Source organism: Pithys albifrons, chromosome 7, assembly GCF_047495875.1.
Source record: "Pithys albifrons albifrons isolate INPA30051 chromosome 7, PitAlb_v1, whole genome shotgun sequence".
NCBI classification, from domain to species: domain Eukaryota; kingdom Metazoa; phylum Chordata; class Aves; order Passeriformes; family Thamnophilidae; genus Pithys; species Pithys albifrons.
The window spans coordinates 22,519,332-22,536,928 of NC_092464.1; the positions used below are offsets into that span (position 1 = coordinate 22,519,332).

Consider the following 17,597-nt stretch of genomic DNA (forward strand, 5'->3'; position numbering starts at 1 on the left):
TTCAGGAAATTAACTGCACATGGGGAGTGCAGCTGTTTTGCAGTCCCCTCTGTGCGGTAGTTAATTTTGCCTGTAGAGATGTAAGGCCCTTTTGTAAAGGGCCATGGTATGTTTTCATAGCTTCACACAACTGTAAGATGAAATAAAGTGCTAAAACAAGTAAACTCAGTGTTTTATCTAACTCCAGCTCTTTCACAGGAAAAAATGTTTTGCTTTGTTTCGCGTCAGAGCCAGTGAGATAATTAAGCCCATACTTGGTCTTACCTGGGCCTGGATGTTTATAATGCAGATAGAAATAAAGGCAGCAGCACAGAGCCCAGTTTTTGAAGCAGTCCCATCTAATCACAGCACAAGTCTCCAGGGTCCTCTTGACTGTCTTTCAGTGGTGGCCATGTGAAGCTCGATGAGGAGACAGACCTGGGCTACGTGGAGAACGGGACACCATGTGGGCCAAACATGGTGTGTCTTGACCATCGCTGCCTTCCCACTGAGGCCTTCAACTTCAGCACCTGCCCAGGCACCACGGACAGCCAGATCTGCTCAGGCCATGGTGTATGTTCTTGCACTCTTTAATCCTTTTTTCTGTTTTTCCTGAGTACCTGGCATTGTGTGGTGCACTAGCCAGACCTTTCAGAAAGCCAGCAGTATGACACTAGAAGTCTTTATTACCAGAGAAGTTTTTGAAAAGAGGCATAATGCATTCCAGTCAAGGCATCTTAAATAGTTGGTCACAGTAAGTATGTATGAGTTTTACAAAAATTTTATCAATCAAGGTTTTTGCTACCACTTTTGCCTACTTGATTGATATTTCTTCAAGGTACTGGGGAATAAATACAAAGTTTCTATAAAGGGAGAAACTTGGGTCTCTGTTCTTCTTTTTAATTTGTTCTTTATTGTGTCTACAGCCAAGGTGGTTCATAAAGCTGCTGGATTTTCTTGGCCAAGAGTTACTTTGCTCTGGAGAAGAGAGCAGTGAGCTGGCTCTTGGCTAGTGGCAGCTTCTCTGCTTGGGGCAATGGCCCTGGCAAGTCCTTGTGTCCCTCACAGTGTCCAGGTCCCTATGGCTGAGCTGAGATTAAAGGAGTTGTTCTCTCTCTTTTGTCTTGTACACTGCATTAAAACTCTCTTTTTTTATCTGAAATCAACCACTTCATCATATTTTGTAATAAAAGGCATTGAGGTCAGAGTCTCCCAAAACAATTATAAATGCCTATATTAAATACAGATTACATTAAAAGATATTAATGTACTTAATATATATGACATCTATTTATAAAAACCATAATAGTACATTTAATACATTTATATCCAATATATAAATTAAAATAGCCTTTTTTTTTTTTGTAAAATTTTGCAGGCAGTCAGAAGTAGCTTTATCACTGTATCTATACTTTAGGTATTAATTATGGGAATGGATTAATTTTCTGATTTTTTTCTGAGCTACACTTTTGGCTGCAGGTTTGTAGCAATGAAATAAAGTGTGTCTGTGACCGATTCTGGGGAGGAGATGACTGCAATTCTCGCATCAAAGATGATCTCTTTTTTGATAAAGATGCTATCAATAAAGGTATGCTGTTATAACTTTTACCAGTAGCTGAAAAAACTTGGATTTGGAGAAGGTTCCTTAAACAAAACTAGGTCTCCTACTCTTTCAGTTAGCATATGACATGCTGCAGCATTAGGAGCCTTGTTCCTCTCCCTTCCTTCCACAGCAGAAGCACTTGGTGTCTGTAAATGAGGCCTGAGATCTGTGTTTGGGTGTAAGCAGTGCTGCTCTTTACAGCTTTTGGAACTGGTACCGATGTGTCTGGTTCTACCTTGCTTGTCCCAGTTATCTGAGGGGCCTTATTACATATTGATAGATCAGGACAAGCAAAAAAGTTACTGGCACTTTTCATATCCATGTGGAAAGGTAATGTTACTTGCATGATTGGTTTTTATTTGTAGCATAAATTTTTTATTATATGGCCAGTATGCACCATGTTGGCACATAAATTTTTGGCCTTTACATTTTTTGAGTGAAAGTTTTTATTCAGCTTTAGACTTGCATACAAGGGAAAGGTATATTGTGGAAAAATGACAATGTAAATGTCTGGCATTAAAAATCCTTGTGGGGAGACAGTTTTACCATCTTCCAGAATATCACTTTTGGCTAATCTAGTCAGCCATGGAAGAGATTTGAACAAAATCAAATAAATAATCACTTTTATTCCAGTGCAAGAATGTATTTGAAAGGCAGGTTGTAAGAATATAAGCCCCAGCAGTTTAATATTGATAAGGTTGTATTGACATATCTGACTTGACTTTCCTGTATAGCAAGTGTTCAGTTAAGGAATTTGATGCAGAGGTGAAAGCTTGGTTTACAAGTGATCTTTTTATGTCCATGCTATACTTCAAGATTATGTCACTGCTTACAATTAATCAGCCCAGTGTAAGTTGTTCAGGCAGGTTTTTGAAAGATGGTGTGTTTACTGGTTTTGTGTATTTTCTCCTAAAACACTGTATATTTTTTCCTCTGTCTCTTGTTTTCAGGTGTGGTTAGCACAAATATAATAATAGGGGCTATTGCTGGCACCATTTTAGTGTTGGCTCTCGTTTTAGGAATAACTGGTTGGGGTTACAAGTAAGTAAGTTTTGTTCTTCTTAATCCAGTTAAGAAATATGTGTATTTAATCTGATAGGCAATTATATTATGAAAAGAATAATTCAAACAATCTAAGAAATCCAAATTCAATAATATTGATACAATGATGCTTTTATAGTACTAAGATTTTTCAAGCAATTCTTACATATGTATGTGGTTTTGGAGAGCTTGATCCCGGTTTGAAATTTATTGCTCATTTAGCTATTTCTTTTTTATTTTTTTTTCTGGTAAATGATCAGATTAGCATTTTACTGTATCTGACAAAGGAAACACAAGATTATGATCTGATTCAATTATAATTTTTTTCCTTATAATGAAAAGTTGTAAGGCTAAAGCAAGTTTAACAAGATTAGCCTTCAATCAGTCAGTAAAGCACTTAACAATATCCTTAAACAGATGTTTATATTTAGTCAGCTTAAGCTGAAATTAATTCAGGCATATTTTTTGGTCAGATAGACCTGTAATTTGCAAATAAGGCACAAGTTCTGTCCTGGTGTAGAGCTGTCAATGCTCACTGAGAGGTAAAATTGATTACTGCAGCCTGAGTGGTCTCTTTCAGTTTTTCTTATTTTGTGGATTTCTTCTGAAAACAGGGATTTATGGTTTGGTTGTTTGTTTGGGGTTTTTTTTGTTTGTTTTTGGTTTTTTTTTTTTTACTTGTATTAAAAAAAGATTCAAGGTACTGACTTTGTCGTTTGTGTTTGGGTGAGTCTGGCTTTTGAAGTCCTTCCTCCCTGGATCATTGGTGTGCTTGGGAGGGTAGGGCAGGTTCAGTTGTAGACAGTGCTGCAGCTGGGACATGATACCTGTGCTTTGACAAAACAAGCTGGCAGATCCCCTGCAGGGTTGTTAGACTGAGTTAGGCTGAGAACAGCTCAGAAATAGGTAAGGAAACAAGTACTTGGAAAAAAGCATGACAGTTAGGATGTTAAAAAGGTAGGTTATGCTGTCTTTATATGTCACTCTCAGTTTCTGACAACGTTTGAAAATCTGGACTTCTCTTTTGAGTAAATGTCCAAAATTTAAGGGCTCATTTTGAGATCACGTATAGTCAGTCGTATTAGTTTTCGGAGGTGGAGGGCAAGAGTGCACCTTCCACTGGCAGCTCCACAGTGAATAGACTTAAACCCATCATAAACTGCACCTCGATCTCAGCACTGACTTTGGCCATCGATATGATTTTTTGTGTTTATTCTGATTTAGTAGGTTTGTACACATGTTTATTTCAGAAGTGGTTTTTTTGTAGAAATATTTTGACCTAAAATTTCATTCTGTATAAATTGCTGTTCTTTTTACATTTTTTTCTCTTACTGGCCTGCATACTAATAACTCATTCTTCCTTCTTTCTTTCTCTTCTCTTTGTATGGAAAGAAACTACAGAAGACAGAGGTATGTGATAAAAGTAATAGAATGTATCTTAGAAAGCTCTGAAAATAGCTTTTCTTTTCTCTTGCTCATTTACATGGTATAAAGAAAATATGGTGATGAATCATTTTAAATAATACTTGCTTGAATATATGAAAGCGGTATTTATTCTATAAATACATTGCTTGAAATCCTGATTTCACTGGACTCGGTACAAAAATAATGTTTGCTTCTTCAATAGACTATTTCATTTAGGAAAACAGGAGAATATATTCCCTAAGAGAGACTGACAATCGGCTATTAGAGATGGAAGTGTTCTTGGGAGGCTAAGAATTGAATAATTTATATTAACATGATGTTCAGGAGCCTTTTGAGACAAATTCATTGCTGGAGCTTCTTTGCAGTTAAAAATACAATGCAGTTAACTTGCTGTGTGAATGAAGAGCCCATTCTTTTCTGTCACTCTGTTTGGTTGATGTTGTAGCTAAAGCATGGTACTGTCTTCAGTACAGGGCTGAGCTTTCACCATTTCAAGCTTGTGGCCAAACCCCAAACTGTTCCTAGTGACTTGTGTTTTGCTCCTGGAAGACCACCTCTCTTTATCAGCCATCTGCCTGGCAGATGGGTCTTCTGGAAAGGAGTTGGCTCCTTCCTCTCCCAGTCCAGCAAAGATAAGAGGGTTTCTCAAATGCCCCTGTTTTCTGTCTGTACCACTGCCTCCTGGTCCGAGCTGCTGCTTTGTTTGTTGCTGCCACCCGTTGTGCGTGTTCTCCATTTCTGCTTGTGTAGCACTTTCTCTGCCAGGCTCCAAGTGCTTGTGAAAATCAGAAAAGCACTGCCAAATGCTGGTTGTGTGCTACAAGGGGAGATAGTGACAGGTACAGTACCAAGTAAAGGGCAAACCTAATCACGTCAAGCTTTATGCAGTGGTTGGTGGGTAGGAAATGCCATCCGGCTCAAGGATGGCAGAATATAAGGGTTTGGTGCTGCTAAGTGGAATGTGATGTAACTGTAAGTGCAGAGTGACATGGCCATCAAGTCACTTTACTGTGGATGTTTCAGTATAGGCTGACAACAGAGCAGACAAAACGTCGAAATAGAGAAAGAGACCATCTCATGTATGTTTGCCTTGGAATATTGAAGAATTTAACTTTTTCAGATATCTTTATCTCCAGAAATTATTTTATGGCCAGGGCACTGCAAGTATGCAGTCAGTCTGCAGCTGTGTCTGTGAGCATAGGCAGAGTGGAAACCAGCATAAGCTGAGGCTTCTGAAGGTAATGGAGGGCTCCATCACTTTAAAGATGATGGAAATATTTAGTGACTAAACCTCCTTCATGTAGAAAATGAAGTTCTGTAGGTTTACTTCAAAATGGAATCATTTTTGGATAAGTACACGAAATACGCTATAAATCGAAAAAACAAACATCCACCAGATTGTTCAGACTGTGCCTTTTTTTCTTTTTTAAAAATTGTTTATGATTACTTCTTAAATGAAGATGAAAACAAGCCATTATGTTATTTTTGAGCATTACATAAGGGATGATACTTGGTAACACTAAGCAAGTGAAGCAAGTAAACTGAAAGTAGTAAGAAGAGCCAATTAGCAAGGATTCTGCCAGCTTGAGTAGTATGGCTGTACAGGGCACAGCTACACAGGAGAAGTTATTTCTGATGGAGTAGCAAGAGAGCAGTTTGCTAGAGGAACCCTGAGGAGCAGAACTGCCCTCACTGAGCCAACTCTGAACACCCCCATGTACCAGCTGAGGAATGGGATGAGAACTGCAACTCAAAAGGCGTTAGAACATCGAGTGTGGAAGTACTGCATTACACTAATGATTTATGTGGCATATACTTTAAATACTTTAGAAGCATTAGAAATTCAGAAATGTAATGAAGAGATCCCAGATCAGGTCTTTAGTTGGACACAATATGAACGTGGATCAACTCAATAAATGTGCATCTTAGTAGGGACAGACTGAAACAAAAAGGCCTTGGAGAGTACAAGGCTGAATAGATACTTAAGTTGAAGATCCTATGAAATACCCAAATTTCAAAGTAGGTACTTGTACTTGGAAGGATTTTTCAACCTGGTGAAGCTATAACTGGAGTATTTGCATGGCAGGTTTTTTTTGGCTTGCAATGAATTCACCATCTGCACAAACATTGCATAACTTGATTAGAACGTTCTAATGCATAGATAGTTTTATGCACCATAACTGAAGCTCTCATACTGGAAAAGATTAACCTATTATCAGATATGTGTGACATTATTTTTGTGTGTCTTGGCAGATTGAGTCTACTGTGGTAATCAGGAGTAGGTGAGACTATGACACTGGTATTAGTTCCCCTGCACAAGAAATCAGTTTAAAAAAATGGAGGTTTTTCTCCTCCTGAGGTTTAAACAACGCAACGGGTTGCTATTGTTGAATTCAATAGTGATCGCAAAAGTTAAATGGAAAGCATCTACCTCAGAAGGAAAAAAGCATTCACTTTTCCTGAACTTCTTTTTGATGCAGGCATGTATTCAGCTCAGGCTCAGTTCTGGCGCTGCACCTGGGGGTGCTTTTTGCAACCAGCAGGATGAGCCATTTGAAGTGTCTGAACTGGTTATCCAGTATCTCTAGAAACACAAACTGTTCACTTTGAAAATTGTGATAAGGGTTTACCAGATCCTTGTTTTCCCTTACTAAACCCACATAATCCACTTTTGTGCACATAACAGAAGCGTGTGGCAGTTTTCTCTCAGATGGTTGCATTATGTATTAATATCCTTATTGTGTGTGATTAACAGATTTCCTCAAGGATTGCTATCCTTACCTCTTTCTTTTAAACTAATGTTCATGCATGTTTGTGTGTGTGCTAGTTCCTGTCATGTTTTCTGACTCTAAAATGTTTATTATACTTTAGACAAATACCCCAGGGAGATTATGTAAAAAAGCCGGGAGAGGCCGACTCTTTTTATAGCGACATGCCTCCTGGAGTCAGCACAAACTCTGCATCTAGTTCTAAGAAGAGGTCTGCTTTTCTGTCGCATTTTCAGATTTCTACCTGTTCCATCACCCATTATTCCATTAGTCAGAACATTTCATTGTTTTGCAGCAGGTTTGATTCTTTCTTCTTTCTTTGGAGTGTTTGAAATAGCATCCTTTTTGCTTTGATTACTGATTTTTCTCCTATTTCCTGAGCTGCTAATTATTATGATTAGGCCAGAATAAAAAAAATTGCATTTTAAACCAATTCTTGTTTAATTAAATTTTTATCATCTCCCTGCTTGAGAATTATTTTCAAGTAGACTGTAAAAATAATTGATGGTTGAAGAAAAAAAAGTCCACAACTGTTTTAATCATGGTCGTAATCAAAGAAAAGGAACACTGTCTTGCTTCAATAATGGTTATAAAATGTTCAATATAAATGTTATTTTTATATCTTTATTTGTCACTGTCATTATTTCACTGTGTTGACCTAGACTTCTGCTGTCTTATATTAAAGATGATAGTGCTTGCATTTTATTGTGCTTACTAGACTAGTATACAAAATGGTCAACAAGTATTATCTTGGAAAATAATACTACAAAGACTTTCTGTAGTTTTCTTCTGGCTGTTATGAGAGAATTAGATTTTACCCTTGACCAGATTTCACTAATTCAGTTATTGTTCCTGTTGTTTAAACCCCACAACATTTTAAAATGGAGAATTAAATGAAAAGCATTGAGAGTCATTTGTAATTCCTAAGGTCATGATGCTCACTTGTCCCTTTGCAGTTAGAGATCCTTTAATAATGAAAATCTCCATCTATCACTGTAAAACAATTTATGAGAAGCACTGTATCCTGGGAGGGATTGACAGTCCTCAAATGCTTCATAGGAAAACTGCAATTCTCAATTCTTGTCTCACTAAGCAGTCTATAACTGTGCAGTTGATGAAGCCATTTTCTTTGCTGTTGTTTCAGTTAAAGTAAAGAGAAATGTGTGGAAGGGACATATAAGCAGTGACATTTGCTATGTTGGTATAGCAGCTTGATCCAATATGTAACTTCATTCAATTTGTTCTAATGAATATGTTATTAGGAAAACCCTAGTAGTGATTAATTAATGACTTTTAATTTTAAAATTCAACTTTTTAGATATGTGGGTGGATAAATTACTGTTTCTTTTTTTTCAGGAAGCAAGCATTACTCTTAAATGATGCACTGTTTTTGTTGGAGAATTTTTTTCATTTGGATAACATTTTGAAAAAAGTCTTGGGAAAGCAAGTTTTCATAGCTTTGTGTATCACGTTCAAATACCTGTTAAGAAAAGAATTTAATTTTAAATGAATGTAGTTTAATATGTGTTTCTTCTTTCATTCAGTAACTGTGTTTCTTTTCATACTTCATTTATTTCATGTCTCTGTTTATTATTTGTTCCAAAAAGCTAATGGTTTCTAAGGTCTGTCTGTACTAGAGAGTTTCGTTGTTCCCCTCCACCAGTTCAGGTATGTTGTGGCACTGTCAAGTCTGGAAAAGTAAGTCTGACAAATACTCCATTAACATTGTGATACAGCTGACATAGTCCTTCCATTTTAAGGCCCAGAGTGCTATTTCCTACCTTCCAAGTTGGTTCTGGTTTCCTCTGTGTGCTGGTATGGATGACATCTCTTGGGAGATGTTAGAGTGACTGGGCCATTAGTTGCCTGGGCTTCTCTGTGCTGGAAAGCATTATGAACTATTTGTTGGTATTTAGAAGATATTCAAGGTTTAAGACATAACTTTATGATAACTCTTGCTACTATGAAATAGCAAACACCAAACCCAGCATATAGCAAGATACTCCAGAACCTGAAAATAGACTGCGAGTAGGAGATGTTTAAAAATCTGTCAGTGAATCTGTTGGTTCTCAGACCTTTCATGCTGTAATTAAGTTTCAGCTAATGAAATCCTGGGCTTACTTCAGTGTTGCTGTGATTAGCCTCGTTTTCTGGAAATTGAAGAGCATCTCTCAGATGTTCTCCAAGGAAAACAGAGACTAAAAAATTAGAGAATATTCAGAATACAGAAATAGTTCCTTTAAGCAAAACTTCTTTGTAATAAGTAAGCTATGTATTATGAATTTTTCAACTTCCTCTTCTCTTTTGAAAATAATTGTAGATCTCATGGCAAACAGCTGAGCAGCAGCTTTAGTTCAGCAAGAGGGAGCCTGTTGCAAAATCCCACATGTTGGACATCACCACACACATCTCTGGCTCTTAGAGGGAGTACAAGAGGAAAGAAAAATTTCAGTTTGCACTAAGCACCTTGATATAGACTGTTTTTGGCTTTGAGTTTAGCATTAGAAGTACACAATGCAGCAATTGACTTATAAAATATTATAAAAATTAAAAATTATCAAAAATGAGACAGAGTTACATCTTTCCTGGTGCTACCAGCTCTGGGTGGGAGGATGCTCATCACAGACTCCTGAGCCCTTGAGACTGGTAACAGTGGGGTGAGGTAAGCTGTCCAGGCTTTCCTGCAGCAGCACAAGGAGGGAGTGGGCAGACTGCAGACAGGATGTGCTTGACTGCAAGATAAAAAAGCCTTGAGATGAGCACAGTTGGAAGAGCATCTTCCATCTAGGAGCTGGGGCAGAGCTGCAAATCCAAAGGAAATCTGGTGTGCGCTGGTGTTTGTGCATCCCACAGCAGACAAGTGAGAAAACAGTGCTGAAGCCTGGCTCTTGAATGTGGGCACACAGAACCACTGCAGAGACAGCGGCAAAGTGTAACTGCAGAGTGCAATCAGAAATCCTGGAGGCTCTGCTAGTGCAGACAGACCTTAGGCTGTGTTTTGTCACTGGCCTTGGGAATGTGACTGAACCACTGAGTTAACATGATATGAGACAATACCCTTAACAATAACCGCATCTGAGCCCTCCTGTTCCAGGTCAAATGGATTATCTCATTCCTGGAGTGAAAGGATCCCAGACACAAAACATATTTCAGACATTTGTGAAAATGGGAGGCCTAGGAGTAATTCCTGGCAAGGTAAGTGTGAACCACTGTGCTGGCTACAGTGGAAACCAGCCTCTGGACTGCTGCTGCTCTGCTGGAAGTTCAGCTGATCTTAGGACAACATCATGACTCATTAAAGTTGTGCTGATTGTTAATAACCTGGAATTAGGATTTAGCAGCACCCTACACAAGCGCCTTTCTTTGCACAGTGCTTTGTCACATAGAAATGACATTTAATTTTTCCCATTCCTCCAGTGTGAGCTAACATGAAAGAGAAAGAAGTCTATTCACTCTTGTGAGCTTCTGTGATTTCATCAGGCAGTGTTTAGTGTTTTTCTTGAACTGGAGTGATTTTGTCAAATGAAAGCTAAAATTAAGGAGTTTTCTGCTCTGCACAGTTGCAGCAAAAGGTAGAGAAAGCTTACCTAACAGTCTGAGGTACATCAAGAGGGACTGACCTGTGACATTTAAATGGTTAAAGTTAATGAGGTAACAACTTTTTTGCTATGGATGCAAAAAGAATATACAGTTTGGCATGGGATGCAGGTGAGTTTCAAGTTGTTTTACTGTCTGTCTTTATCCTTTGATTTCTTTCAGGTAATATAGGAGGAAACAGAAAGAAAGTCAGAGGCAAAAGATTTAGGCCACGGTCTAATTCAACTGAGTAAGTCTGAACTTACAAAGGCAAAGCCAAAAAGTACAGTTTTCATATCTGTGTTTTGTAGATGGAGATTAAAAGTACTGAAAAGTAGACAGCTGCATTTTTGCTCTGTGGCCCATTCTGATTGCTGACTGATAATCTGGTAAATGGTTTGCCTAATGTATTTTGACATATTTTTATTTATTTAAAAATTAACTGTGAATTTTCTTTTTTATGTAGGCTTCCTCACAGTCGTTCCTATAGCAATTCCCAGTGATGGTGGCAGCCTGCACCATCACTGCAGGCTTTTGTCTACAGTAAACTGCCATTGCTGAGTGTATCCTGGTTCAATACTGAGCTTCTCATAACCTGTTTCCTACCCTTGTCTTCACCTTGGGTTGGGCCATTGCAGAGTCAGAGATTTGTATCTCTGTGTACCTTCCTGGGTGTTTTTAGGAGAGGCATCTGTCTTCCTTGAGAGTATATTGAAGTTTGTCATTGTATGCCTGGAACAACCAGTCTTGAGTAAGCCCTGCAATAAATGCGTAATTGAAGTCCTTTACCAAGTGACTGATCCCCAGGCTTTTCCAGTATGGCTTATAGTTGCTTGTTTATTGATTTATTGGTTACATTTACTGAAGAGCCCATGCGTGCAGTGCTCCCCACAGGGAAAGAGCCTTTCTTATGTACTTAAGCCTGCTGGTTCAGGCCCCTTTTGTGAATGAATGGTGAATGGCTGGAAACATTATCTCTGGGCTTGTCAAGCACTGGCCTTGCTCTTATGCCACTTACACCGCACAGGAATGGCCCCTTCTTTGACCATGGTGGCAGTGACACCGCCCTTCCTCATATCATGAGTACTAATTTTGCAGCTCTATGGGCAAGTGGGCTTGATACCAACCCTGCTGGAAACTAATAATGCTAACTTCTCTCGGAACCCCACTTCCTTTAGTTTGGGGAGTTTGAGTTTGTTCTGAAACTTTTCTTTCACCTGCAGTGGATTGTCTTGAGGTGAGTAGGCTCAGGAAGGTTCATAGAGAAGGACCTGTGTTATACAAGTTACAGAAATAATACTTTGATGCATATTGCAGTTGTAACATTGCATGGTCAAAATAGCAACATGGAACTAGAAATTTTAGCCCTTGAGGGAGTTTATCGATTGAGAGTCCCTGTGCTGATAAACTCTTAATGAAATATTATTTTGCTCGTTTTCTTTTCTTCTTGCATGAGACATTTTGATAAAACCAAACTGCCAAAAAACCAAATGAGATTTGCTCTGAGAACTTTGGAGCACTAGATAAGCAGGCAGACAGATATTGTGAGTTGGAAATCTTTTTCCTTGTGTATTTTTTTCTCTTTTAAAGGTGCCCCTGATTTTCCACCTAATTCTCTGCTTTCCTTCTTGATGCCTGTTACAGTCTCTCAGCCCAGCAGCAGTCCTGGTGCTAGAGGGAGGAGGCTTGTGCTTCCCAACAGCCATGCAACAGTCTTTTGGGGATAAAGCACAATCTGTGTGTTCCTGGGAGAGACCCGCCAGGCAGGAAAACACTCTTTCTCCTGATGGGGTCTATCCTGGACTGCACAGGCCCACATGACTTGTCCAAGTCTCCTTGGCAGGCCTGTCACCACTTGGAGAGAGAGCTCACACTGAATGATCCACATGTTGTGCCAATTCAGTGGGAAATGGAGAGATTTGCCAAGGGCACATGGTGACTCTGGTTAGAGGGATATCTTCCTTTGCAAGCAGAGAAAATAGACTGAGAATGATCTAACTGTCACCAGCATTTACTCATTTAGGGAAAATAAAGCAATGCCACCTGCTTTGAGAATGCCTCAGAATACGTGGAGGCTTTTCCCAGACAAATGTACCTTCCTACCTTCTCTGGGAAATATAATATTGAAGTCTGTTCTGAAGTAATATTTGGAAAGTCTACCTTTGTGACCCCTAAGAGTCAAATGGGATACTTGCTGAGATGGAAGAAAAGGGATAACAGTATTTGTCTCCCGTTATTAGTAGAGTGTAGTTAACCAGGAGAAAATTGGGTTAATTTGTGCCATACCTTGAGCAGAATTCCATGGGTTTTTTTTAGCAGTAGCACACTAGTGCAGTTGCCTACAAAAATATTTGATGTATGTGTAAGTCTGCAATAACTGCACGTATGCACAGGGAGTTTTTTGTGTATACAGCCAAGCATCAAATAGACTTGTGCCATTAAACACAGGAGCAAAATTTCTTAAGTACTGAACAAGGTTTGAGGTCTGCAGCCCTCACGAGCAGCACTGATGGGAGGGGAGGGTTGCAAGCACTTTGGGCAGCTGCTGAAAAAAGTACTGCTCACACCTTTGCACAACTCTTGTACCTAACATACAAGGCTTATGCTATGTGTAGAGCTCAGTGGAGACCACTAAAGGTATTTTGGGACATTTTTGATTGTTTCTAGATGTTTTTAAACAAAATTAATGTTCTTTACTAAGGACAGATCATTCATTACACATAGAAGGACTGTCAACAGGCCAAATGCTTTTTCAGAAACATGGTTGGTGAAATAGCCTGAGAAAGAATTCTCTATTAAAATCAATTAGAATTTTCCAGGAATGATAATGAGAGTTTTCTGAATAAGTTCATAGTTTAATCGGGAGCTTGTGTTAAAACAGGTCCCAGGGAACAGATAGTGATTCAGACCTTTGCTAATTTGCACTGATTTTCCTATAAGCCTTTGTCTTCCTCGTTGTTATAACTGATACGAACATCTTTGGTTTAGACTTTCTGTTATATATTGTCTTTTTGCAGCCGGGTAACCCATGCATCTGAGCCTGGGCTTTCTCTCGCTCACCAAACCCCTGCCCAAGGCATAAGCTCAGGGGGTTCTGACCACCCCCAAACAGGGAGTCTGGATCACAGGTCAGTCTCACCTGCTCCTGCATTCTGGGCTGCCATTTTATCCCATGAAAAGTCCCTTCCCTCAGTATACAATAGTTTCACTGTGGCAAAACACTGTGACTGCTTGGAGGTGCTCCTGCTGATGCAGCGCTAGCTAACCTTCCTCCTCACCAGCCTGAGGAGTACAAGTACTCTTGAGCCCAGATCTCTTGCCTTGTTGCATGTTGCGCTACAAGCCAAACTGAGCTGTTGGTCTAGCTGTAGGCTTATGTGTAAGGATGCCTTGTTTTAAAGCAGAAATTCTCACTTAAAGGAAGTGCAGATTCTCACCATTGCTAATGAACATGTGGCCAGAAAGATCAGCCTGAGAGCTTTCTAATGATATCATGTAGTGGTCTGCAGTAACTTGAGTTTAACCTTTCTGTAACAGATGGATTGAGGTGATGAATGATGGTCTGTAACACACACAGACCCAGGAAAACCCTGAAACATGGTTGTGCAACGATTGCATGCTTTGATACCACATGACACTTCGTTTTCTAATATAGGAAGCCAGATTGGGAGTGTTTCATGGTTACCAAAAGACCCTTTCAAATGTAAAACTGCAAGTCAAAAGTATTGCAGCGAGTACATGACAAAGTGCAATTAAAGTTAAAGCAGAAGTTCATTAGTTCCTGGTGATGGTGGCATCAGCCTTTTGCTTCACTTGTGGTTCCTCTGTTTTGCTGTGCTACCACTTTTGACGTTTTCTTTCTCTTAAGATCCCAAGCTGGAAAGCATAAAGCACTCCCGATTCCTGATTAATAAGCAAGCTGAGGAAGCTACTTAGAAGCACTTGTGGCTGAGGGCGAGTACTTTCTGAGAGCTGTGGCTGTGCTTGCGCAGGGCGGGAAGGAGATGTTCCAGAGCAAAAAAGGAGCAAAAGAAGTTGAAAAAGTGCTGCTGCTTTTGTTGTCAACATGGTTTGAAATATGTTGGGTGTTGAACAACATGATTTGGCTCAACTTTTATTCATCTAAGCAATCCCTTTTGAGGCCTGTTCCCATGTGTGAGGTCATTGGAATCAATCTCACAAGGGTGGCAAGAACTGGCCCAGAAATATTGACAATAAGTTAGAGGAATTTTCTTTCCCTTTTGTTTTGATTAGTTTTTTTCGTATTTCAGTGTGCTAGTCTCTATTATGTAAATGTGGTGATCATAAATAATCCTTTAACTGTTGCTATTTGTATATAACAAGAATGGACTTTAAACTGGACCTGGCAGACTCCTGTTTCTGCATCACCCTTTTTTCTTAACATGACAGAGGGGGAGGAATTTGCTAATTTTGTTATTGGGGAAAATTTATTATAAAATATTTTCTTCTTCCCTGGTAATTTACTGTCAGATAATTAAAAATCATCTTTATTTCATAATTTTCATGTAACTAACATGACTATGCAGCTCAGACTTTTTTTCCTAAGAAGTGTGGGTTTGGTATCAAGATTGCTATTGCAAAATGTGAGATAACTCTGCAGCCCACCTCCATTAAATTGTCTTGCCATCCACCAAATTAAATGAACATTGAAAAATCAGAGGGTTATTTGCCTATAAGTGTAAAAATTGTCACTGTAGTGGCAAACAATTCAAGTCTTTTAACAAAATGAGGCAAAAATTCATTCCTGTAGAAGGGGTCAAGCCCAAGATTCTGTGCTCATTTAGCTGTTATCTTGCAATTTATTTTAGATGGGTGCAAAAATGTGTCTTCAGCAAGCAAACTGCCCTTTTGATTAGAGCCAAAATGCCCTTTTATCCTTATTCTGAGATCATGAGAGAAGTTCAAACCATGAGCTTAATGCTGACCTCTGCATAGGAGTGAATTTTGCCCTTATGACATTAAATGAATGATGTGTTCCAAAGAGTTTCCAGATTAATCAAACATATGACTCTTGTAGGTCAGATTTTCTCATGCAGTTGTACACATTGCCTAGTCCTCACCCAACATCCATACTGATTTATTTGCCATATTCACTTGCATTTTGGGGATGAAGACATCCTTGCTAAGCTTGTGCTGTGTGTTCTCAGATTTTCTATTCTTGTTCTTCTGCTTTCTCTGTTCCTTCCATTGCTTTCTGCAGGTATTTAAACCCATGGTTCAAAAGAGAATATAATGTAGCTAAGTGGGTAGAAGATGTGAATAAAAACACTGAAGGACCATACTTTAGGTATTTTGTAAATTAATTCTATAATTCTCATTTTTAAGAGCTGTTCCAGCATATACAAATATCTTGGGACTCCTATCTTGTATAAATCAATACAAGTTACTGTAGGTGCAAAGGGCCCCTCTTCTTTTGCTGCATTTTGATGTCTGTTTTTGGCTTCATGTGCAATTTACAGTTCTTTTTCTGAATGTCTTAATGAAGCCATTGAAAAGGGTGTGTGTAGTGCATGCGTTCCCACCACCATCTATAGCTTGTAGTAGCTTTTGCATCATTGTATGCCAAGTAGTGTTTTATGGGCATGAGACATATTTATCACTAATAAAGTAGTATTAACTTAAATAGAATCTTAATTTACTGAAGCAAGTGGTTTCATAACACATTGACTCTACCCACTGTTTATATAGTGCATACCAAAATTTAAATGAAAAAAGAGTAAAAAGTAGTAGTATTTTACCCTCAGACCACAATGAAATAATTTATGTATTGTAACTGGAAAACTAAATGTATGAGCATATACTCTGTGCTAAAGAATCTGTTACAAGTGAGGTTGGGTTCAGCCACAAATAGCACTTGTTTTTGAGAGGGTATTTGATACATTATAAGTTAAAGAGAAGAAGCATGCGTGAGGCTGACCTCCCTGTTGGACATGAATCAAGAGACTGAGAACGTTGCAGTAGATTTCCAAAAGACACTGTCCCACTTCTGAAACAGATCAACAGATCTCTGCATCAGCTGAAAAAATCCACTAACATAGGAGAGAATGGAAGGCAATTTATGACATATAACATAAAACATTAAGTCCATGAAGCTGTAAGTTGACATATCAAAAATGGAGCTGAAAGAATTATAACTTAATAATTTTGCTACACTGGTAGAACTAATAGTAATGCAAAAAGGCAGAAGTCTACTCTAAATATGTCCAGTGTGAATTTGGGAAAGAAGTGTGATGAAATTGCATCACAAGATACTAATAAAACACTTTATTCCAGTAGTAACAATGGCAGATAATAAACATAGGAAGGAATTTAGTCATTTTTAGAACTTAAAAAGTTCCAAAGTCTTATAAGACTATAAAATGGTTAGTTTTTAAAACCATTGCTTTCAACACCTTGTAATTCATAGAGTAAGCTGCAGAAAAGCTTTCCAGTGAACAAATAGGGAAAATGAGTAAACTCAACTGTCAGTCCTGATCTTGGTCCTGAACAGGGAGTAAAGATCCCTGATGCAAGAATCCAAGGCCTACAGGAAGTTGTTGTGATTGTGCCTGTTGGTGTCAGCCACGTCTCTGTGTTGGTGCTTGGAAATCAGGCAAGGGTGTATTGTGAGGCTGGTCATTTTAGCACTGGGATATAGGATCAAGGTCTGGTGTCCATGGTTCAACAAGCATGTTTAGAACTGGGGATATTTAAGCCAAGACAGACCACAGAAAGGTCTGCAGGGCTTCAAGCTGTTCAGTTTAATGGAGCAGCTAAACACTTACCTATCATGAAGTTCTTATAGCTGCATATGGAGCAAAATCTTTGTGGTAGATCCTTTAGATTAGCAATAATGATGAAAGGTCACTGGAAGGTGAAATTAGGCAAACTCACATGAGAAGTAAGGTGTGTTTTTATTAGCAGACCTTTTCATGTAACTGCCCTCATGATCTTTATTGTTTGGGCAAGGTCAAGAGTTGCTCACCATAACCTTAACCCCATAGCTGTCTTTCAGGGGTTTTGTATCAGCAGCCTTGTGGTTGCAATAAGCAAAGACATTGATGAAATTGGAAGATAGCACTAGTTTAAAATAGGTTACTTAAAATGGTATAGTTAAACACATTTAAAATCCTATGTGCATACTTATAAGTTAGTTTTCATCTTTTAATATCATGATTTAGTAACTAGATTAAATTGATGAGAGT

The 17,597-nt window shown here is 38.7% G+C and overlaps 1 protein-coding gene across 7 annotated transcripts in view; it reads left to right on the forward strand.

Annotated features, from left to right (window-relative positions):
• Positions 1-17,597, forward strand: part of ADAM22 (ADAM metallopeptidase domain 22) — a 133,102-nt gene that overhangs the window by 101,052 nt on the left and 14,453 nt on the right. Inside the window, exons 23-31 of one of the 7 annotated variants that reach the window (XM_071560570.1) lie at positions 384-552; positions 1,459-1,567; positions 2,533-2,623; positions 4,016-4,033; positions 6,920-7,027; positions 9,911-10,011; positions 10,576-10,642; positions 13,410-13,520; positions 15,614-15,700. In XM_071560570.1, the coding sequence (XP_071416671.1) occupies positions 384-552; positions 1,459-1,567; positions 2,533-2,623; positions 4,016-4,033; positions 6,920-7,027; positions 9,911-10,011; positions 10,576-10,642; positions 13,410-13,520; positions 15,614-15,700 (861 nt within the window). Of the gene's footprint in view, positions 1-383; positions 553-1,458; positions 1,568-2,532; positions 2,624-4,015; positions 4,034-6,919; positions 7,028-9,910; positions 10,012-10,575; positions 10,647-13,409; positions 13,521-15,613; positions 15,701-17,597 lie in introns of those variants that run through there. The other 6 variants (XM_071560564.1, XM_071560565.1, XM_071560566.1 and 3 more) reach the window with 6 other exon arrangements.